Here is a 25174-nt window from a genome sequence, read left to right on the forward strand (position 1 = left end):
AAATAATAGAACTAAAAATAATTCTAATTGTAAATAAACAGACATACCATAACAGGGAGGGTATTTGTGAAAAATACCAGTCTAGAGAATCAAAAACCCCTCTCTGCAATGATATCTCTATGATTTTAGTTACTTTATGTTCCTTGTTGTGTATGTCTGTTTTCCATTTCTGGGCTTTATCCCTGGATTACATTCTTTTGATTAGTGCTATAACCTTGGTTCCCTTGATAACTCTTTCAATAATTACTTACAATTTTGATGACGACAATATCATATGTAATATCTCGGCAATCTATGAGAGCCAGTTTTGGTATTCCAAATGATATTATAAAAATATGAGATGTACTAAAATCAAAAGTAACTATTATTCTGTTAATTGGTTAGCCAATATTATTGCATATTTCTAAAATGTAAATTTAGTTTTAGACTACTTTGTCAAACAAAAAGTGAGACTACACATTGTTGATGCATGGCGTCATGGTGATTAGACAAGAGGCTCTCGAAGAGCCTGAATTGCTCAGCTGGAAAACTGTATTTTCTAATCCAGTACACGACATAAGAAAAAATTTGTCAACAAGATCAAAGGAAAAAAAATATACATTACTGATAAAGTAGGTTTTCAAGCTATGACTTTCTTATGAGTGAAAGATATATTCAACAATGTATAATGTACCTTTTTCCCTTGCATGTCTTACACCTCTTTAGACAGATAATATAGCTTCCTACAGCAGCAACAACAAGGAATACTGAGATAAGTACTACAATCATGACAATGTTGTTTGATCCATCAGAATCTGTTATACTTGTGGTACCCACAGCTTAAAGAAATAAAATGAAAAAAAAAATAGGCTAACGTGTAGGTGATACACAATCTAATGTAATATTTGTGTTATCATGAAATGTGAGTCGCTTACTGGGTGACACATTTGATGTTTAATGCTTATTTGCAAGTCATTGCTCTTAAACTAAGTGCTAAGTGGCAATGGACAATGATAACAGCGCAAAGAACAACAGTCCAATACCAATATATGACCACAAAGGACAATGAACAGTAAGGCCTATATTTGGCCCCCTCCATGACAAGAAATACGAAATCTGATATGGAGAAATTTTCAACTTTTTGGAATGTTAAAAGAATGATTTAGTATGTTCTACCACATTCATAAGCATATCATCTTTTAATGATTCAAAATATATCTCAAATTAGCAAATCTTACAATTTTCCACCAAATTTTCAAAACTGGGCATTTTTGGAACATTTTTTCAACTTCTGAGTGTCTCTGCCAACTTGACCCAAAATTTTTGTTAATGATTTCCAAATGTGACCTTGCTAAGAGTCCAAATCAGTAGATATCTCTGGGGCACATTGGCAGTGGCCTTTGAAAACCATAAATTTAGCATAGAAAATTGGCATTTTTCCAATTCTGGTGTTTTGGCAGATTTTCCACTTCCATAAAACTAAAAACTGATGAAATGATGAACATTTAAAGCCATATTAATGTAATCATCAATTTAACAATGCTTATCACATTTTTGTCATTTCACTTATTTTTTGTAAAATAGGGGGCCAATTATTGCTGTTATTGTACTATATCCTTTCATAACATGAGGCTCTCGAACAGCCTGATTCACTCATCTGGAAAAACATACCCTATTAACTCAGTAAGTAAAAGTATCATGCTTTGTTACCATGTTTGACAAAACATTGCTGAAAAAGAGCATATGTCAATGAATGCTGTTAGTTCAACTGAGTACATAAGACACTGTAAAATGTTGGAAATGTCTTCAAAGTTTTTTTAGAACCTCTAGAAAAAAAAATACAGGGGGTGGAAAGCATTAGCCCACTATATATTTAATGAGAAAGAACATAAAATGAAGTAAAATCATGGCTTTACAACATTTTCATCATCAGGAGACCATACCATAAACCAAAATTGCAAACATGAAACACTACACAAAATCTGTTTCAAGAGCCATAACTTCTACATCAGCCAGTGAATCATTTTGAAAATTTCAAAATAATCCATCTTCTGATGTAAACTGAATTTTACCCACTGTAAAAATTTTGCTAAGTTCAATGGCTTTTGAGTTAACAACCCCCCCCCAAAAAAAAACCAAAAAAAACCAAAAAACAAAAAACAAAAAAAAACTGTATTTTGACCCCTATGTTCTATTTTTAGTAACAGCCGGCTTGATTTTCAAAAACTAAAAAAATGTTTCAAGGTCCACAACTCCTACATAAGGTCAATGATCATTTTGATAATTTCACCATATGTATGTCTTCTGATGGTGAATGATATGACCTCCTGTCAGAATTTTACTAAATTCAATTGTGTTTGAGTTATTTGCAAAAAACTGTATTTTGACCCCAATGTTCTATTTTTAGTAACAGTTTTTGAATAATCAGTTTGTGCAGGATACCCTTAGGAACAACCATGCCAAGTTTCATTCCAATTGGTCGACAGGTTTTAGATAAAATGTTTGAAAAAAAAATAATGACAACTGATACAAAGTGGTGACAAAAGCTCATGCAGCCTTTAAGCCAGGTAAGCTAAAAATGAGAAGGTGCTTCTGATAAAGCAGTAAAATTGGATAACGGGCACTTCAAAAGATAAATGATAGAATCTGAGAAATAACAAGAGGCTCCAAGGAGCCTGAATTGCTCACCTGGTTGAAATTTGTCTTTCAAGAGCAGTAAACTTAAGAAGAATTTCTATCATAGTTTTCAAGATATTAGCTGAAAATGGTAAAAAAAAAACCCTGTCATTTTTCCCTATTGAAGGGCAATAACACTTGTATTTACAAAGAATCGTCTGACAACTTTTATCCCTGAAGACTTTTGTAGTCCTAATAATATGGATAATTTCAGCTATTGAAAGAATTGGCTAAACATAACAGTTTTGGAGATATATCCGATAAACTACTGTCTGACCCCTAAGTTGTATTTTTAGAACTAGAAGCCATGTCTTTCGACAAATCAAAAATTCATACATCAGTTCCATGAACATTCATACCAAGTTTGGCTCCAATTGGTCTAGTAGTGTCAGAGCAGAAGAATTTTTTTTCAGAATTCAGCTAAACCTAACAATTTTGGAGCTATACCCGAAAAGCTACTGTCTGACCTCTACGTTCTCTTTTTAGTGACAGCAAAGATGTTTTCGTCAGATCAAAAATCCCCATATCAGTTCTATGCTGGATACCCCAAGGAACATTCATACCAAGTTTGGTTCAAATTGGTCATGTAGTGTCAAAAGAGAAGATTTTTGAAAGAAATAACATAAAAAATAGCAAAAAATGTTGAAATAAGGCAATAACTCCAACAATGTTTAATGGATTAATATGAAAATTTGACCACAAATAGATCTCATCATGCTGAACACTTTTACCCCCCCCCCCCCATGTCACAATTTAGCTAAACCTAACGGTTTAGGAGATACATGTGAAAAACTACTGTCTGACCCCTATGTTCTATTTTCAGTAATTGCGGCCATGTTTTTCAAAAGATCAAAAATCCCAACATCAATTCTATGCAGGATACCCCACGGAACATTCATACCAAGTTCTCTTGAAATTGGTCATGTAGTCAGAGGAGAAGAGTTTTGAAAAATTATTAACGACGATGACAGACGCCAAGTGATGGCAATAGATCACATGGCCTTTGTCCAGGTGAGCTAAAAATTTATTTTTTGCTGGCAAATGCAGAAAAAAAAAGCCTTTCAATGTTTGTCCTGATGGGCTTACACTTAGACCAACAGAGCCTATGATAATTCTCAAGTTTAATGGGTTACTACCCTTGTTTTATAAAATGATGGATTTTTGTATATTTCATTGGCACTGTTGTACTCTACACTTTGTGAGAAATTGTGTACAAATACTTTTGAAATTAATGTTTTCATTTAACTCGAGGCTCTAAAGAGCCTGAATAGCTCACCTGGTTCAATAAGCAACATTCTATTTTTGTAAAACAACATTTTTTCTTGGATAAAATTTCCTATACCTAAGTCGCAATCATACCAATTATCATTAAATTCTCTCTGGTATTTTTGAAGAGATTTATTTTAATAGCATAAAAATAGCAAAAAGGTATTGAAGAAGGGCAATAACTCCAACATGGCTAGACAGTTTTCTATTAAAAGTTTACCACTAATACATGTAGATCACATCATGCAAAATGCTTGTATCCAGTCAGAATTTGACTTAACCTAATGGTTTTGGAAATATATGTAAAAAAACATTAATCTGACCCTTATGTTCTATTTTTAGTAATGGCATGCTTGTTTTTTGACAATTAAAAAATGTTCTATTCAAAACACCCTAGAAGCATTTCATACCAAGTGTGGTTCTAATTGGATTGGTAGTGTTAGAGGAGAAGGTTTTGAAAGAAATAACGGAATCGCTCACCTGGTTAAATTTTTGCATTTTAAGAGCAATAACTCTTAAAAGGAGGTAGGTCTCACTAACCACTTCTAATGTTTCCATTACTTTACATGTTAAAAAAGTAATTTTCAAAGTTTCACTGTGAATTCCCAGGACAAATGACATCTTAAAGTTGCATACATTTGCAAAGCTTGGAAAATAAGGCTTCCAAAATCATTAAGCTAATGGTACGATGATTGTAGAAATTCTTCACAAAATTTACTTGAATAAATAATACTGAAAATCCATATTTTTACCTTTCAGCATGGAGGCAAATTACTCACACATGTAAACAATATTCATACACTTTTGTAGTTAATTACATATATGATTGAAAAGTACACATTCTCAGCTTTATCTTGACTACTTTTAATCATAATACACACAAATAATGCACTTACAATGCATATGTCGAGGTCCAGTGTGTTTTTTGTGCTACATAAGGTGGGGGGGGTTGGCCATTTGACCCGGAAGTGGTTAGTGAGACCTTAAACAATTTTGACTTCATTTGATTCATTGGACACATTTGTAAGCCTTATAATAAGTATCATTTCAGCAAATGAAAGCTATTGGCTAGACCTAAAAGATTTGGAGATATATGAAAAATCTGCTGCCTGACCCCATTGTTCTATTTTTAGAAATGGCAGCCATGTTTTTTCAGCGATCAAAATCGGTCATTTCGTTAAGGATACCCTATAAAACAAAAATGCCAACTTTCACTGAATTTTGCAGAATAGTTTCTGAGGGGTAGATTCTTTAAAGTAATAACATCAAAAACAGCAAAAAACGTCCAAAAAGGGCAATAACTCCAACATGAGTCCACAAATTTTCACCAAAATTTGACCACAGTTAGATCTCTTCATGCTGAATAATTTTACCCCAAAGTCAGATTTGGGTTAAACCTAACCGTTTTGAAGATATATGCAAAAATCTGCTGTTTGACCTCTATGTTCTATTTTTAGTAACAGCAGCCATGCTTTATAACAGATCAAAAATCCAAACATTCATTTTGTTAAAGATACTCTTTAAAACAAAAATACCAACTTTTATTAAATTCTGTAAAGTAGTTTCTGAGGAGAAGATTTTTTAAAATAATAACATTAAAAACTGCAAAAATGTCCAAAAAAAGGCAATGACTCCAACATGGGTCAACAGATTTTCACAAAATTGTAACCACAGATAGATCTCATCATGCTGAACACTTTTATCCCCATGATAGAATTTAGCTAAACCTAATGGTTTAGGAGATATAGGCTAAAAACCACTAATTCCACTTCCCATAGGCTTCTATGCTAATTTCACAATATTCAATGGCTTCTCTGGACTTTACCTTAACTTTAACCTGCAGAGGACTATATATCAGCATGATCCTACATATGTCAGCTCACAATCCTCAGAATGGCATGTGGGGTTAGCAGACTTGCAGTGCAGTACTGGTCACCGGAAGTGAAGGGTCTATAAATAGCATGGGAAATCCCAGTGTTTTCACAAGATAGGGGTATATTTAGAAATCATTATGGAGATTAGGCTTCACATCACAAGAAGCAAAATGCACCTATAAAATGTACAGAAATGTTTTTCCTTTCAGAAACTGTTTAAATTTTTTAAATGAGATGAGAACTTTTTTCACAGCACTATGAGGAACAGGGGTAATTTCTGCGAAGGACTATTTTTGCGTACGTTCCAAATGCTCATTGGTTGAATTGGTGGTCTGTAACCTATATGCGAAAAACTAGTGTCTGACCCCTATGTTCTATTTTTAGTAACTGTGGTCATGTTTTTCAACCAATCAAAAATCCCCACATCAGTTCTATGCACATTACCCCAAGGAACATTCACAGTAAGTTTAGTTCCAATTGGTCGAGTGGTGTCAGAGGAGAGTTTTGAAAGAAATAACATTAAAAAGAGCAAAAAGCGTTGAAAAAAGGCAATAACTCCAACATGGCTTAATAGATTAAAATGAAAATTTGACCGCAGATAGATCTCATCATGCTGAACACTTTTACCTAGTCAGAATTTGGCTTAACCTTACGGTTTTGGAGATATATATGAAAAACTACTGTCTAATCCCTATGTTCTATTTTTAGTAACAGCGGCCATGTTTTTCGATGGATCAAAAATCCCCATATCAGTTCTATGCAAGGTACCCAAAAGAATATTCATACCAAGTTTGGTTCCAATTGGTCAAGTAGTTTCAGAGAGGAAGAGTTTTGAAAAATTGTTAACAACGACGGACGACCATGGACACTAATTGATGGCAATAGCTTACGTGGCCTTCGGCCAGGTGAGCTAAAAAAAGTGAAAAAAAAAAAAAAATGTCGAAAACTCCAAATATGGCTGAACAGATTTAGACAAATATTTGACCAGTGATAGATCTTATCATGCTGGATATTTTTATAAGTGTTAAATTTTTGCTTAACCAGTAACAGTTTTAAAGATACATGCATAAAACTTTAGTCTGATCCGTATGTTTAATTTTAAGTAACTGCAGTCATGTTTTTTGAAGGATCAAAAATCCCCACATCAGTTCTATGCAGATAACCCGTATAAACGTTCCACAAATATGATCTAAAAAAATTTGAGATAAATTTAGAAAAATTGTTAAAGAAGAGGACAGAGGGCCAGGTGAGCTAAAAATAGGAGAATTGGTATGATTGTCAACGAGAAATTCATCAACAAAATGCCACTAGGTCTTCAAAGCAAGCTGTAAAAGGCCCCATATAAATGATGTGAAACTATTCATTACAGACAAAATTCAATATTTTCTACAAAAAAAAATTAAAACAAAGAACATAAAAAGATGACGACAAACACTGGACTATAGTTTTTTTTTATCCTTCATTTCATACTGAAATAGGTAATAAAGCCTTTCTGTAAAAATATCATGCATTTCATAACAAGTACAAATCTCTCTAAGACTGTTGGTGAGTATACTATATGTATATATTAAAATAAGTTGTTGCTAAGGATTCAATAACACATACAGGATGTTGATACTGAACAGCACTTAAATCTTTTACAAAATATAAAAACAACACACCAAATTTAAAACTAGTCAATCCATATGGAGTCATGACTTCTGCAAAGAAAATTTTCTCCAACACTCCATACAGCACGAAGTGGCAACGTTCTATGAAACAGGAAGGGAATATCAGCCAACACCCAAATGGCTTACAACATATGCTCAACCTAAATAAAGCCACATACCAAATTTAAAATCAATTCATCCATTGGGAGCCTAGATAATTGTGATGAAACTTGGATAAATGGCGAGACAAGGGGATTTAAATATACTACCTACCAATTGAGTAGGGATAACCAGTGGGGGTGTAATATTCTTATAAAAAAAAGGTTACCACAAGTTTCTTTATCCTTCCTGTCAAGATTCTTTTTTATCAATATGAATTCATTTTCCTTGTACCAGTAGATCATGCTGATGTTACAGGGTTGAAAGTCATCACCAATGACAAAAGCAATGTAGTCCTTTTCAACAAAAACACTGTCATTCACCAGTTCCACCATGCCTTGTCTCTGAATGTATTAAAACAAAATATGTTTAAGTGGAAGTATTTGTAAGAATATGGTAAAACGGAAAAAATCAGAAATATGCAAGTCTAAACCCCACCGATCTGACAATACAATTTCAATCAAGGATACTTTCTCTATTTGAAAAGACTATTATTTGATCTCCGCGTGGCTGGATTTGCCCAGAATTTTTTCAATAAAATGTTAGAAAAATGAAGTTTTTTGACAGAGTTAACTGCCCTTGAAGGTCATTTTCAGTGCCTTTCAATGAAATTATAACTGAATTTACCAAGATATGGAAAATCTTGTCTGTTTTCCTTGATTCTGATGGTGCAAATGGTCAAATTAAACTTTCAAAATGGTAGGATTTGTAATACCATGTTTCACCTACAGCCTGATTATTACAGAGACTGACACTTGATAATCCTATGGATGCCATTTAAAAGATCATGCTCTGTTATGGATGGTTCACATTGTATAATAGACGCTTATCATATTCACTTCAAATATCAAATCATAAACCAGTTTGTTAGAGGTGCTCAATGGCATCATTTAATAACAAAATCTTTCAAAAGCTTCATCAATTTCCAATCAGCTTTTTCAGATGAGTTGTGGATTACAACTGAAAAGGGGGGACTAACAAGCACATAACAGCATGATCACTAGTAATATACCTCCCGAATTGCAGTGAGAAAAATGAAAGCATTGAGGTGTTGACTAAATACCAAAACCATGCTCTCTCTCCTTCTGTGACTTATGGTGTTGGTGTAACTCAAATAAGAAAGCCTAATATATGTCCCCATCAAACAAAGCAATTTAAGTTCTGTAACTTCTGTAATTATAAAAAATTCTGTAAGACTGGTCTAAAACTGTAGACCTTTTTTCTTACCTCAATAAGTATCTTCAGTGACTTGTACACATCATATTTTCCATGCTTGATTTTGCTTGTCAACAAAAAGGATCTATTAGTTTCATTACACACTAATTTTGGTTGTCCAACTGGAACTAAAATCATGAAAAATGGTGATTAATATATGCCAGTTCAAGATTAGAAATATCTTTATGATGACTGGTGACCGATTTGATCCCAGTTATGTTATGTAAAATGATGTTTGATATGAATAAATGTAAAATAAAAGTATAAATTGACGTTTAAATATATTACATTATGTAAATATGTGTCAAAGAAAACAATGAAAACAGCAAAATACAGTGACCACTCTGTGGTCACAAGGTGTGATCACCGGTTTAATGGATCGGTTTGATGGATCAATGACTGACCGGAAACTGATCAGTGACCGATGACCAATCGCAATTTTTCTTGCACGGAACGGTTCAGGTACTGTAAGTACCATTCTGTGTAAGAATCAGGTAATGGGTGGCAATCCAAATTCTCAATCTGGTCTTTTTTCCTAAAATATATTCAACACATCTAGAAAATAATTGAAAAGCTATTTAAATTTATCCTGAAGCATCTGTGACGTAGATATTTTTTTACTGCTTATACAAATGTATAAGGAAGAAAAGCTGACACATTTTAAATATCAGTATCTTAAGAAGGCTTTTTTTCAAATACTTTCATGATTATTTCCAGAGGTTATAAATACTTGGTGCATGCAATAAAATCTCTGCGTTTTTTCATTTGCCACATCTTATACACATTTCGCCTGATTCTTAGACAAAGAAGTTAATCGAGTCTACAGCTTTAATTTTCTGTCTTTTAAACCAAACAAGATTGTAAATAAAAACTTACACTGGACAACTGTAAATGGTGAACATAAGGTGGACTAGACATTTTGACTGTGGACTTTTTCAAGGGAGGACTAGATATGCTAACAGTATATCTTTTCACAACCTAAGTAAAAAATTTCCTGCATGACGATTTTGACATCATCTAGTATTTCGTCACAGTGAGACTCACTCAATGTTCCAACTGTGGGGATACCTGAGTGGCATCCTGTTTTGTTAGTGTTTTTGTGTAATACTTCGAGTTGTAAGACATTTTCACAACAAGGGGGATATATGGCATGGGGACAGAAACGCATTATATGCCTATCCGAAACTAAAAACCGACACCAAACTGACAAAACAAGTACTCACAATATTCATTTGGTTACAACTTGTAGATAAAAAAATTCCCCATAAGAGAATAAAGTACTGGGCCAAGAAATCACATCTTGAGAAACATTTCACAGGCTTCTTACCTGGTTTTCAAAAAATTATGCCTGACATTTGGGAATTTTCCTCCTTTTTGGAAAAAATAGTTTTCAACATTTTTGGTAAAGTCTCAAGGGAGAACAGCCGATAATAGGCTGCAATAAAAGGGTAACAAAGTTATTATCAGAAAATCTAAAAAACTATTGTTTATCACAACCTTTTTGAGCCACATTCTTAAAGGGCTCTTATAGGGCTCAAGTCCACCAAAAAAAGTCAGACTTTGGTGGCATAAAAATATATACACACATCCATATGCTTTTAAAGAAGTTAAACAGATCTATGAAATGGCTGTTTTTCCTGTTTTGGCCTCTTACTAATTCCTAAATGGTTGGGGCAATATCCCTTTAAATCAATAATAACCTTTTTTTAGAAATTTGAATCATGTTGAAAAAATGAATAAGGATCAACCAACCAAACAAAAATTAACAAACATAAACCAAGTGACGATGGCACAGATAATGACATAATGCAGTGCCTTGCAATTATACAACTGCAATTTTTTGGGGGTTTTCATAAAAAAAAATCCCTATCTACCTTCCCAATTGTTTAGTGAAAAAAGACATATGCATTTCATTTTATCATTTTTTGACCTGTATTACAGCCAAAAGACTGGCAAAAGGGACTCTTGGTAAAACTACCTAAAAAGGGGGACAAATCCAATTGCAACAACTGGAGAGGAATAACTCTTTTGTCCATTCCTAGTAAAATCCTATGCAGTATAATCTTACAAAGAATGAAAGAAGAGATTGATAGCAAGCTGAGAGATGAACAAGCTGGATTTAGACAAGAACGATCATGTGTCGACCAGATTGCAACACTCAGAATAATTATTGAGCAAACGATCGAATGGCAGTCATCCCTATATCTAAACTTTATTGACTTCCAGAAAGCATTTGACAGCATAGATCATCAGGTCTTGTGGAACATTCTAGGACACTATGGGATTCCTCCTAAGATTATTTCCATGATTAAGTTACTGTATGAAGAATTCTCTTGTCAGGTCATACATGCTGGTACATTGACGGATCCTTTCCCTGTAACAACTGGCGTAAGGCAAGGATGCATTCTCTCTCCCCTTCTCTTTCTCACAGTCATCGACTGGATAGCAACAACAGCTTACAATGACCCTCATGGTATACAATGGACACTAACATCTCGTCTAGAAGACCTCGAATTTGCAGACGACATATGCACACTATCGCATCGTCTTCAAGATTCCCAACACCAGGTCAACCATCTCGAAGAAACAGCTAAAAGAACAGGATTGTATATCAACACTGCCAAAACCAAAGCCATGAGAATCCAACAAAACCAGATGGATCCAATATTGGTAAATAACCAACAGATAGAGAATGTAGATAAATTTACGTACCTTGGAAGTGTCATGAGTACAACTGGAGGCACTGACGAAGATGTACAAGCCAGAAAGATGAAAGCATTACAGGCTTTTTCCATTCTAAAGCCAGTATGGAAAAGTAGAACACTGAGAACGACTACTAAGATCAAAATTTTCAACAGCAATGTTAAGTCTGTCCTGTTATATGGTTGCGAGACCTGGAGAGAAACAGAAAACACCATGAAATCTATACAAGTCTTTGTTAACAAGTGCCTAAGAAATATACTGAATATCAGATGGCCAGAAAAAATAACAAACAAGAAACTCTGGCAAAGAACAAAACAACAACCAATAGAAAACACCATTCGAACCCGAAAATGGAAATGGATTGGTCATACTTTAAGGAAGAACAATAAAAACACTACAAAGCAAGCTTTAGATTGGAATCCCCAAGGGCAAAGAAAAAGAGGAAGACCAAAGAACACCTGGAGGAGGGGTTTGAACTCTGAACTGAAGACAGTAGGACTAACGTGGAAGAATTGTAACACCATCGCCCAAAACCGAAGCGAATGGAGAGAAACTGTAGTCGCCCTATGTCCACCCATGGACGAAATGGAATAAATCATTACAGCCAATTGAAAAAGGGTGATACCTTTTCCAATACTTATTCCCTATCAGTAGAAATCTTTCCTATGTTTTATAAATGTATCCTATCATGAACACCTATGTGATCTACATCTATTGGACAGTGTTTAAAGTATGCATAGGTTATAGTATCACTCTTTTTCAAATTGCTGTAAAACTAAATCTTACTTGGTTGATCTTCTGGCCAAACCCATAAGTCCTGAAACTTGAAGGCTAATTTGTACTTTGAGTTCAAATCATCGCTTGATACCATGAAGATTTTCATTTCAACACAGTTGGTGTTGTCAAATGGTTCTATAGCATACTTCATACCAGTATCTGTCCATTTCCGAATTTTGCCTAGGAAAATTTGGTGATGGTTTTTATCCCATCTTAACCTTTCCTTGCACTTCGTGTCGGTATAGCATATCCTAATTTTAAAAGTTGAATTGTATTCATCCTTGTCAAGACCGATGTAGCTCTGGTTAACTAAAACAAAACAATATTGGTTTACTCATTATCATAATATACATTTTTCTATAGTAAATCTAAAATGCTCATCTGATCACATTCCTAGCAAGCTGTTGATTATGTCATGAAAAGAATATATTGTACATGAACCCCACACTCAATCATTTCTTTTAAATTAAGTTGTAAACGTGAATTATATATTAAAGCAAGGAATCTGGAAAGGGGATCAAGGCACAGAAAAAGTCATCATGCCAAAGCAACATACCAAATATCTAATAATTCCCTCCAATAGAGGGTAAGAAAATGGTTACAGGTTAAATGCAATGCATGGACAAATTAAAGTCATTAAAACATAGTCCCAACACTCTAATGAGTGGGAGGATAGGTATTATATTATGCTAGGATTTGCCCTGGTTAAATAGTGCTCAAATTTTCGAAGATTTTTTTATGTAGTAGTGTCATATTACTTCGAACAAATGCCAATAAGACATTTAGGCTTTTAAAATGACTAGTTAAAATAAAAACAAAGAAGTTACAGTCTGGAAACTATTAATTGCATCATATAAGACGAAAATTAGACCACAAGGTCAGAGTTCATAATCATTATAGAGATAGATAATTACATGAAAAGTATACAGACCTTCAATTTATCATATCTAACAACTCTGAAAAGTTTGAAGCAATAAAACAGCTTTTTTTTAGATATGGTCCTTCGTGAAAAACTTCATTTTTGAAACCATTCATTCAACATTCAAAAACTCCAAATCAAATTGCTGCTAGCACTAGGGGTTTTTGATTCTTGTGGAATTTTTAGCATGAACAAAATTTCAAAGATAACACGATGTAAAATAAAAACTATACGTTTGCATTTTCCATATCATTTAGAACTGCTTTTCCTAATACCTTTGTATGTATAAACTGAATATCAATCAATACTACTGATTTCTGAAGTACAAACTGAAATCAATATTTAAACAGTATCCAACATCTTTTTCCAGAAATAATAGAATATTATTGAACAGAGTAATTGCAAGTCGCTGAACAGATTAAAAAATGAAAATTTGACCACATATAGATCTCATCATGCTGAACAATTTTGTTCATGTCATAATTTGGCTAAACTTAAATACCCCAAAAAACGTCTCCTAACCCTATGTTTTATATTAAGTAACGGTGGCCATATTTTTGCAATGGATCAAAAATTCCAACATCAGTTCTATGCAAGATACCCCTTTAAATATTCGTAGCAAATTTGGTTCTGGTTGGTCTAATAGTTTCAAAGAAAAATAGTTTTGAAAAAATGATAACGAAGACGACGGATGCCAAGTGATGGCAATAGCTCACATGGCCAATGGTAAGGTGAGCTAAATATGAATACTGATCTTTAAACAATTATAACACAAAACTGCTTAAATTCTGAAGTTAATTTTCAAGAAAAATGAAATCTTTTCCCTCAATCTTTAATGCCCTCGATACATGTAATACAGTGCAGTACTTACATCTACATTCTGATTTGACTCCAACAACAAAAAACAACATAAGCAGGACTGAAACAAAAATACAATTCACATTTGAATGAATCCATTTAGGTAAAAGTAGTTAAAAATTCAAAGAAAATGAGCTTACCAGCGACAGGTTTGTGGAACTAGGAAATGGATATTTGCCACTGTCAAAATCCAGATTTATGGCATTATCCAATGAAATTTCATTCATGACCTGATTATGGTTATGCAGGTTTTCATGATACTTATTATTACATTAGACCAAATTAAATCAGATTCTCAGTGATTCAAAGGTTATTCAGTGATACAAGCAAAAGAAAGAAGAGTGTATTTTTTCAGACAAGTGGAAAAATCGTTAGCCCAAATTGAAATCTACTACTCTTGGTCATTGATTAGTGGCCAAAGTCACATACTATGTAACACTGTATAAGTATTGATGATATACATGCATATTATTTTTTACCTGCTACCCAGGGTCTTATAAACTGCTTAGTCTTGTCTAATTCTTCAGAATCACTGTAAAATATTAAGTGAATTGAAGAAACATACATGTACAAGAACATCAATTAACAAGTATGTTTATGTTTCATACTAGGTTTGGTCCCAATTGGTCAATTAGTTTCAGAGAAGAACAGTTTTCAAAAATTGTTAACGATGACAACGGACAACGAACGACGACGGACGCCAAGTGATGGCAATAGCTCACATGGCCTTTGCATGCTTTGGCCAGGTGAGCTAAAAAGTAAAAAGAAGCCACATTTAATAAGCAAATAAAATGTTATACTATAGATACAAATATTAAAAATAATCTATCATTTCTATAAAATTTGATGCTTAGGACATTCGAAGCAATGGAAGGACCAAATTTTCAGCCTTACAGATGAGGTCAGTTCTAACCTCTCACAAAACTGTCATAGAACTGTCAGAAGAATAATATGACTATTTCAGCATTTGAAAGATATTGGCTAAACCTAACGATTTAGGAGATATATGCAAAAATCTGCTGTCTGACCCCTATGTTCTATTTTTAGTAACGGCAATCATGTTTTTTAACCGATCAAAAATCCAAACGGTCATTTTGTTAAGATTACCCTACAAAACGAAAATACCAACTTTCATTGAATTCTGTAAAGTAGTTTTTGAGAAGGAAGATTTTTGAAAGCAATAACATCAAAAACAGCGAAAAAACGCCCAAAAGATTACCCTGTCAGAATTTGGCTAAACCTAATGGTTTTGGAGATATATGCAAAAATCTGCCATCTGATCCCTATGTTCTAATATTAGTAACAGCGGCCATATTTTTAGCCGATCAAAAATCCAAAACGCCATTTTGTGCAGGATACTCTAAGGAGCAGTTATTATAAGTTTCATGCAAATCTATTCTGTAATTTCAGAGGAGGAGATGGTTGAAGAAATTTGATACTTTCAAAGTGTTTTATTTATACTTATATTTATAAATTGTAAGTATCTATTTCAAAAATTAAAATATCAAAAGATGGCATTATTACTTGATAAAAATACAAAGTAATATTTCTACATGATATCTCCCACTCATTGGACGTAGCTGTAAAAAAAAAAACAACACACCAAAAATGATAAAGATGATGCCGAATTTTTACTGACAAGACTGATTTTTTTATCTTAATTGGAGTGCTCCGAATTACCTGAGAAACAGAAACACAATATACTTCGTATCTTATAATGAATTCCCTGTTATGCCTCATTGAATTTTACGACTATTGCAATATGCAAACGGTCGGTGTTGGCTAGGTGGAATCTGGGTGGTATAAACATTCAAAACGTCGGTGTAACACCCAGGGATTGACACCTGTTTTTTTCTGGCAGTAGTCCAAGGACTAGTAGATACATAATTTTTAGTAGTCCCTGAACATATTTAGTAGTCCCCTAAAATTACGGGAAATGCAGAGACCATTTTATTGGCTTCAGCAGTTGACCAAAAATAATGCAACGGACGTGAAATACATATTTTGTTTAAATCATTGATTTAAAGACCAGTTTTGGTTAAATCTTTTGGAAACTTAATTTATGACCTCAAATTCAAAGACATTGGATGTATTATGAGGACATTACCCTTAAAAGCACAAAAATTTTTCCTAAAAGTTACGTTTTACCACGTTGCTGTCAACATTGTACTGATCATAACTAACAACCAAACCAACCAATCACGATTCCTAAAACAGTCACACAAAAATCAATAATGTAAACATTCTATTTTTTAACCGTAGGTGAAAGAAACACGTTCCAGAAGTTCATTTCTGTCTGATGGCTACAATAATACAATTCACATGACAATGAGACGCAATTAAAAGTCATATTCCATACTGAATATTTACTAGTCCCGCGGACTATTTCTACCCAAAATTTCAGTAGTCCCCAGCCAGTTTTAGTCGCCTCAGGCAATTAGACTAGCGGAAATGTTGACGCCTGAACACCGTGTTTCACTCAGGTCGGACTTGAGTGCTAAGAGAAACAAACGTTGCTGAGTGTAGTGTAGAACAGTTCTAGAGCCAGCTCTTCTGACAGTTCTAACAGTAGAGCTGGTTCTACAAGTACATGTACCCGATAGTAGAACTGATCTCATAGAGCCAGCACTGACAGAACTTTCAGAACAGCTGGCTCTAAAACTGTTCTATGACACTTTTAGAACTGTCCTAGAACTGACTCTTCTGACAGTTCTCCTGAGAGGTTAGAACTGTCCTAGAGCTGACTCTTCTGACAGTTCCCCTGAGAGGTTAGTACTGTCCTAGAATTGACTCTTCTGACAGTTCCCCTGAGAGGTTAGAACTGTCCTAGAACTGACTCTTCTGACAGTTCCCCTGAGAGGTTAGAACTGTCCTAGAGCTGACTCTTCTGACAGTTCCCCTGAGAGGTTAGAACTGACCTCATCTGTACATGCAGTTCATCAGGGTCCATAGAAATACCCCAAAGCAATACAGAGTAATCGTGATAATTATAGAAAACATATATTTTCTAATGAGACGTGATACATTTTTGAAGAAAATTAAATAATATATAAATTTATATTAAAAACGGGCCAGTTACAACAGACAGAGTCAATGCCACAGACAAATTAATTGCACCCAGCACTTGTTCCTTCATATTAACAGATCTATGGCTGTATTCTAACTATGTTTCAGGTTTGTATGGATTTGCATAAAATTAGTTTTTTTAAAAGGTACTTAAATTATGTATTCTCTTTTTAATATGTAAGAACAAAGTGTGTCCAGACTTGTGATTAGTCAAACATTAAGACTTATCTCACCATAGTGTTTTCTTATTTATACATTTTCATTTTTTTTTAATGTTTGAGTAAATTTTACCAAGTGTTTGATCTAAATGTATGTCAGGGTTCAGTGATAGAGGTTTAACTAGTCATACACATGCTTGTAAATATCTGTAAAAAAAAACTAGTAGTAGACCTATGGACATTGTTTATAAAAAAAACTTTGCAGGTCTTAAGTTAGATTTTGATATCTTCACCAAGAGTACAGGTCTATGTAAAATGAAGATACATGAAGGTATCCGTTGACTTGGAACTTAGTTTCAAAGACTGACATACATATATATATATATATATATATATATATAAGTCTAAAGGATCGCACAATACACATATTGGTATTGCTGTGCAATCCTTTAGACTTATATAATTCTGTTTGCTTTATCGTCATGACTCGACGATCTGATACCCATTAAGTTTACTGGTTGGCAGATTTCTTTAGACTTTATATATATGCTCACATGTAGCTACCCTTCTTTCTTTTCCCCATCCTCATCTCCCCATCATTACGTACATCCTTCACTTTGACATTTTCTATTTCTGCCATCTTGTCTCCCTGTGTAGGCATCACTTTTGGTGAATCATGTAAATCCACCACAACACTGGAATTTATATTGTCATTAGTGTGAGAATTGCTAGTAAGGATCACCTTCTGTAAATACCTAGTACATTTTTTTGCTTTAGGTAGCTCTCTAGTTGTACAAAAGTCAATGGAGGCTTTTGGATAATATTGTTCAATTTTTTTTTTTTTCGATTCGTTAAGTAGTAGTCTTCTTCTTGGTGTATCCCTAGAGAAATCTTGAACAATATGTCTATTGCCGCAAGATTCAGAACCTAACAGGATCTCTTCAATTTCCTGAAAGTCAACATGTGAAAAATGATATTTTATTTCAGTAAAATTTTCTCCATCTTTTTCACATAGGTCCACAATCTTATCCATGTCCATTGAAACTTTTGACCCCAAGTTTATTGCCTCTCCAGTACATTGATATTTCCCCAGATTTGATGTTGCTTTATGTGATTCCCCTGCCCTGTATCCAATTTCGCCATTGGTAATACATGAAGATCTGCCACTGAGTATATCAATAAATTCACTGTCTAGATAACAATGAGCAGTTTCAGTGGAGACATTTGGAACTAGCTTCATAACAGTTGTATCAGTACATTGACTTCCATCAAAATCCGTCACCTTTTCCATATTTCTTCCTATATGTAGATCATCACTGCAATTTATCACCATTTTCTCAAGTTTTGCAGGAGTTTAATTCACTTAAGTTGGTGTGTTGATTTATTCTAAACAAAACAAAAAAAAAATACTGTGCATTAGTTACATGTTTGTACAATATAATGTATGTTAAATGGCCTAATTGAAAATTTAAATAATAGAACAGTAAAATAATCCCTTGTCCCATTCCTACTACATCCCAGGTGTGAATCCAAGAGTTCAAGGTCAGGGTGGGGACATATAAAGTATTAACTATTATTGTTAAAGACCAAGCAAAGCCAGACAGGAAAACTTTGTGGAATAGAATTTATGAAGAATAAAGAGTTCCTGCACAAAATAATTTTCCAAATAAGGTTTGCAACTTTGCACTTGTAAATCCACACCTGATCCTCTAACAAATGGACATACCTGTATGTGTACATGCAATTGAATCAATGTTCAATGAGCTTGGACTTTCATAATAGCATTTAAAACATGGTATTATTTGAATTTGGAATTATTTTAGATTTAAGAAAATAAGTGAAATAATTACTTATAGAACTTACCCTACTGAGGTGGTAAGTCATGCCATAATGACTAAGGGGAGATATGGGGGGTTAGTAATTTTTTCTGGCTTTTTGCTATCCTACTAACCTTACTCCTTAGCCACACCGGCACGACTACCCCTCCACCCCCCACTCCCACACTATATTAGTAAGGGTTAGTTTTACAAATTACTTTTTTTGTCATTTTCTAAATTCCAAAATAATTCCAAATTCAAATAATACATTGTTTTAACCTTTCGTATAAATTTTATCATAATCTATTGGGAAATGTAGGCAGTGATGTTATGGTGTATCCATCTGCACCATGAAAACTGATTTATTCAATGTGACATAGTTTTCCTTTCTGCGTTTGTCTACCCCAGACTTGACTTTTTATGAGCAACTCAGCAGGTGTTTCTAGAAAAGCAGAGGACGCTTACCCTACCAGTGCACCTGGTCCATGCTCCCAGTTTTTAGTGGAGTCTGAGTTGCTCATTTGCTTTTGTTACCTTGTATGTATGATTTTAGTTACTTTATGTTCTTTGTTGTGTATGTCTGTTTTCCATGTCTGGTCTTTGTCCCTGGATTACATTCTTTTGATTACCGCTATAACCTTGGTTCCATTGATTACTCTTACAACAAATTATTATTTTAAAATGTCAATTTTGAAGGGACATTAGGCCTAAAAAAATAATAGGCATGTGTGCTGCTACCATCAAGAAATAAAATGCTTTGCAGGGCACAGCTTGATACGACCAGTGGTCAACCCTGACCAAATTGGGCAAATGTGGACACAACATTCATTATCATTCAATCTGAATAAAGTTACAGGTTGTAAAAAAATGTTTGACAAATAATAAGATTCTTATACAGAATGAACCTGTTCAAAGAACTTTAAAATTTCAATTTAAACATTTGCCTAATTTGACCAAATATCCATAATAAACTAAAAGCCCTATTTGTCACAAGAGTCCCCGTATAATTTGTTAGTAGTGATTTTTTTAGTAAATTAAATGTATCTGTAAGTTACTAATAATGCCCCCCGTTTGCCAGATTTGCCAAATTATAGCATATTTATTTTGCATGAAGACATGGTTGACAGATTCAGAAAGGTTATGTACTGTTGGTTGTTAGGCTAAGCACTACAAAAATACTTGTGAATTGATGAAAATATGAGAACTGATGGACGGACTCACGGACACATAAAAAATGTTAATGCCCCCAATAACAAATCCCTAACTTTGTTGCTTGGGGTATACTGCTGACGAAAATTACAAAGTCCAACTATCAACCAGTTCCGTAATATTCCACAAAAATCAAGATCCAATGACCTTGCACACCACCATTATAAGTAGAAACATCCAGCAAAAAATATTTTTGATGTTGTTCAAAAACTGTACAAGGAGATAGCTGGACTAGCCATATAGCCAATTTCTGATGAAAATAACTAAGTGTAACTATCACCAATTTATGTAATATTTTATGAAAATCAAAATCCTTTGACCCTGCATACCTTCGTCATGTGTAGAAATATCCTGTAAAATATTTTAGATGTAGTTCAAAAACTGTACGAGGAGATAGCCAGACAAGCCATGATCATGTGTAATTTAAACGAACGAACAGATGAACAAGGGTAAATTAATATGCCCCCCAACTGCTTGTCGCTAATGTATAAAAAATTAAACAAGAGGTTGCATGTTAAGATTGTGCAAAGAATACCCCCACTCAACCTGGAAAGGGAGACACTGAGGCTATCGGTAAACAGGAAGTCAATGAGTGAGGAAACTGAAAAGGGGAGACATGGTACAAGTCATCATGCAAAAGTAATGTACCAAGTATCTAAGCATTATCTTCAACTAACGAAAAGTGTAACTGACGGACAGACAAGGTGATTGCAATGCAAGTAATACCCTTAGTTTTATATATGTAAGACAACATGGGATAAAACTTTAATATAATGATCATATCAGTGAACACCTAAAATTAATCCAATTAGAAATACAAATCTATTGAACTATTCATTTCCTTTCTGAGTACTCAAATTAAAAAAAAATCAATATCATATGAGGCAGGCAAGTGCCACCTCCCCCTTACACAGGACCTACCCATTAAAATATGCCTAGTAATTAAAAGAGAATAATAGCAAATTTAAGTCTCCCAAAACCTATGGTATTACAATGAACCTTTCCTATTTATGTAAATTTGTTAGTTACTCAGCTGGTGCATTTAACTCTGTCAAAAACCTCATTTTCTAAGATTCTATTGAAAAACTTCTGAACGAGACCATCAATACAGAGATCAAATAATGGTTCATTTCAAGTAGAGAACATATCCTTGAGAGGTACAACATTGTCAGATCAGTGAGATTTTGATGTTTCTGATTATACTCATTTCGCCTGATTCTTACAAACACTTACACTTAACACACAATATAATATTTTAAAGATTTGAATTTAACAAGTACAGACACAACACTCAAGCTTAACTGATACAGCTCTGAACTAGAAATGAGATTAAATGTTTGACACAAGATATGTATTTGCCCAGAAATGATGAGGCCCTTTTTGGTTTTTGCTTCCTAATCAAATGAATACAAGTACATTTTTTATAAAAAGCCCTAATTAGTCCTTGTCGTCTTCTTACTGTATGGCACCTTGTGATCTTTCAAGGAGATCTTAAATTATTGTCAGGACAACAGAAAAATTTTTGTTTCTGACCTCCATTCTAAAATGACTGAAGTCACAACCCGCCAAAAATAATCCTGGCTTTCCTTTTGTTGAGTGGCACCATGTGTTACAATTTCATAGAGACCCAATCAATTTTACTAACTCTCTTTTTTTGTTAAATGACACATTGCAATAAAATTTAAAACAGATCCATTCACATCTATCTAGCTTTGGAAAAATAATTTCAAAGAAGACTGTCACCAAAAATACTGGTACTTTGTTTAATATAGAGTAATGGACCCGATCCCGTTCTTAAATATTCACTCACATTTTGTTCTTCTGTGTAGGAATAGTACACTTTACATGTAAACAGGTCCAATACTACTATGTAAGATATAGGCCTATCCTGGTTAAAAATATAAAAATCTACAGTCTCGGGTCATAAGTATTTCCGCACAATGGGGGCCGACGTTATCCGAGCCTGACAGGTGCGTGAACCAAATGCTGATATTTTTGTCATGACCTGTAACAAAGTGAAAATAGATTTGGTTTTTAAAAGGTCTATTTATAGAGTATTTTCCCGAAATCGAAGGGATGCATAGAGTTGTCTCTCTTTTGTTTACTTGTCGTCTGCTAAAAAATGGCACCGAGAGGAAAAGAGATGAGTGTTGATACGAAAAAATGCATTGTAAAATTAGATGAAGATGGACATAGTGGACGAAAAATCGCTCAGATGTTGGGTTTGAATCCCTCTACAGTTTAAAAGTTTTTAAAATGAAGAAAACAGGACACGAAGTGGTCGACCCAGAAAATGTGACGCCAGGACGGACAGGCAGTTGCTACGGATTGTGAAAACGGAGCGTAGAAAGAACTTAAAGGATGTTACTAACCTTTTGAATGAGAGAACACCAGTTAAGATAAGTGAATCAACTGTTAAGAGGAGGCTTAAGTTTTATGGATTCAAAAAACGAGTTGTGAAGAAGAAAATTGTGATCAGTGATGGAAACAGGTTCAAAAGGAGGGCTTGGTGTCGATCAAAGCTTCATATGACTGTGAACAATTACTGGAAGAATATAATTTTCTCTGATGAGACTCAAATATGTACAGGAAAGCATAGCAAAGTTCATATTTGGCGGAGAGACGATGAAAATGGTTTAATTCTTGCCTTGGAGAGAAGGGTGACGACACAGCCGGTCCCGTTGTGAGTGTTATGTTTTGGGGATGTGTAACATTTGACGGTGTTGGAACTTTTGTACCAGTGAATGGGACAATTAATTCACAGAAATATACAGACATTCTGGATGAACATCTTTGGCCAGTTGTGGCTAAAACTTTTCCGACAGGGAGGTGGATCTTCCAAGATGACAATGCTACCCCCCACCGATCTAGACACACGATTCGATGGAAGGCAGACAATGATATCGAAGGAATGGTGTGGCCTGCGCAAAGCCCAGATATCAACATTATTGAGAATGTTTGGAGGTACATTAAAATCCGGTTACAGAAGGTGATGCACAGGATCAAAACGAAGGAGGACTTGATCAGGGAGTCTAAACGTGTGTGGATGGACATTGAACCAGTCTATATAAGGACATTATATAATTCTATTCCAACTAGAATTCGTCGTGTGTTGAGAGCCAATGGTGCAATAACAAAATATTTAAGTTAGTATCTCATTTATTTTGTCTTTAAAATGCCCTTTTATTGATTTATTTAGTGGTATAAAGTAAATGACGTTGAATGACGTCGGCCATATTGCAGAAATACTTTCGACCCGAGACTGTATATATACTACAATATAGGGTTACTGCGCAGTACTGGTAGAACGGTACATTTTCCCCAATAGGCGACAAGAGTAGCGTTTTCTTAAATATTACCTCTTTATCATCTTACCTATATCGTCCCTTTTAGAACTTTCATAGAGAAATAGAAAAAAACTATCTGCAAAACCTGGTCATAACCGGCTTTTCGAGCTGCATCAGGGTAGCTGCATGTATCTGCCTCTGACTCAGAGCTTAGTTTAGTTTCGCACTTTTGACCATGAAAAATGAAATAAATGGAAACTGTTGGTTACTATTGTAGATAAAATAATGTTTCATATATTTTCATTGTTGAAGTGCTTTTTTCAATGACAACTATTTGACTTCATTATGAAAGTGAAAGTACCTTTTCATTGTGAAAGTGAAAGTAACTTATTTTTTTTTTACCATATTAAATTGCCCCGTGCAGGTCCGGGTGTTAAAAGAATAGGCCTGCAGCAGCGCTAAGCTTGTCGTAAAAGGCGACTAAATAGTGCTCAGAAACCTAGCCGGGGGTTAGGCGCTCTGCCCACAGAGCAACTGGGATGTGTGCCCCAGCCCAGGTGGTGGAATGGGGTACCCCTGCCATGTTACATGCTGGGGTTGTCAGGCTATAATACGGAAAACCTGACCGCAAACCATAGTGGTGCACCGTGTTGGGAAAGATGCCACGTTCCTCGCACGTTAAAGAACCCTGCTGTGGTATTTGATAGGAGTAGGAACCTTTGCGCTCCGCCACAGGAGACTAAATTGCCCGACCTTACCCATTCCCCCTTTTTCTAGTGGCAATCAAAATTTGTCGACCCTGTTGTCCTTGTGACCCATCCTTTTTTTATCATTTCATGTTCATTGTCTGAATATAGCTGAAATATTGCTGCTCGGACGTTAAACCCCAACAAACAAACAAACAAACAAACAAACCATGTTAAATTTGACAAGTGGATTACAAAGTGAAATAGCTAAAATTCTAACCGGTGATGCCCATATGAGGAATTGGTTTTCTAAGGAAGCGGTTTTGACAATTTCAGGGCATGAAATATGCGGGAAATTTGACAATTTTAAACCCGATTTCATTCACTTTTTCACAAATTTTAGCTTATTTTTGCACGGTTTTTATGGTAACTGTATTTGTTGTGGATATGTATTTTCTTGAAATGTTTTACTGCATTCTGAAGGCCTTGGCTGGGGTTATTTCTAGATGTATAAATTTATTGATGCTAGACAAATTTTTAAAGTGATAAATGTTGCAAAGCAACAGATCACAATTAAGACCAAAATCAGGCATTTCTACAATACTGTGGAGCGTTGCCTGAGTAAAGTTACCAGTTGGTTATCACACACTTTTCCACAGAAAATACCAAGTTTTTTTGTTTTTTTGTTTTTTTTTAATATACAGATATGAACAATTCCTTTATATTTTTACCTTCCCTATATATTCACAGGAAATCTACCAAGAAAAAAATCTTTACAATATTATAATTATTTATAATACAATCCTTCAATGTATTTGTTACACAAATGCGAAACCTAAAATAAATAGAAATAGTACCATTCTACCTTTACTGACA

The 25174-nt window shown here is 34.4% G+C and overlaps 1 protein-coding gene across 5 annotated transcripts in view; it reads right to left on the minus strand.

Annotated features, from left to right (window-relative positions):
* Positions 1–23838, minus strand: part of LOC148610453 (uncharacterized) — a 30954-nt gene extending 7116 nt beyond the window's left edge. Inside the window, exons 1-8 of one of the 5 annotated variants that reach the window (XM_088543350.1) lie at positions 23701–23838; positions 17854–18685; positions 14555–14607; positions 14089–14136; positions 12308–12607; positions 8831–8946; positions 7773–7947; positions 674–818 (exon numbers count right to left, since the gene is read on the minus strand). In XM_088543350.1, the coding sequence (XP_088399476.1) occupies positions 674–818; positions 7773–7947; positions 8831–8946; positions 12308–12607; positions 14089–14136; positions 14555–14607; positions 17854–18632 (1616 nt within the window). In that variant the 5' untranslated portion in view covers positions 18633–18685; positions 23701–23838. Of the gene's footprint in view, positions 1–673; positions 819–7772; positions 7948–8830; positions 8947–12307; positions 12608–14088; positions 14137–14554; positions 14608–17853; positions 18686–22135; positions 22301–23684 lie in introns of those variants that run through there. The other 4 variants (XM_088543353.1, XM_088543352.1, XM_088543354.1 and 1 more) reach the window with 4 other exon arrangements.
* Between the last annotated feature and the right edge of the window lie 1336 nt (positions 23839–25174).

Source organism: Perna viridis, chromosome 8 (genome assembly GCF_037379345.1).
Source record: "Perna viridis isolate PV_CMFRI_1.1 ecotype Kerala chromosome 8, ASM3737934v1, whole genome shotgun sequence".
Taxonomy (NCBI): Eukaryota; Metazoa; Mollusca; class Bivalvia; order Mytilida; family Mytilidae; genus Perna; species Perna viridis.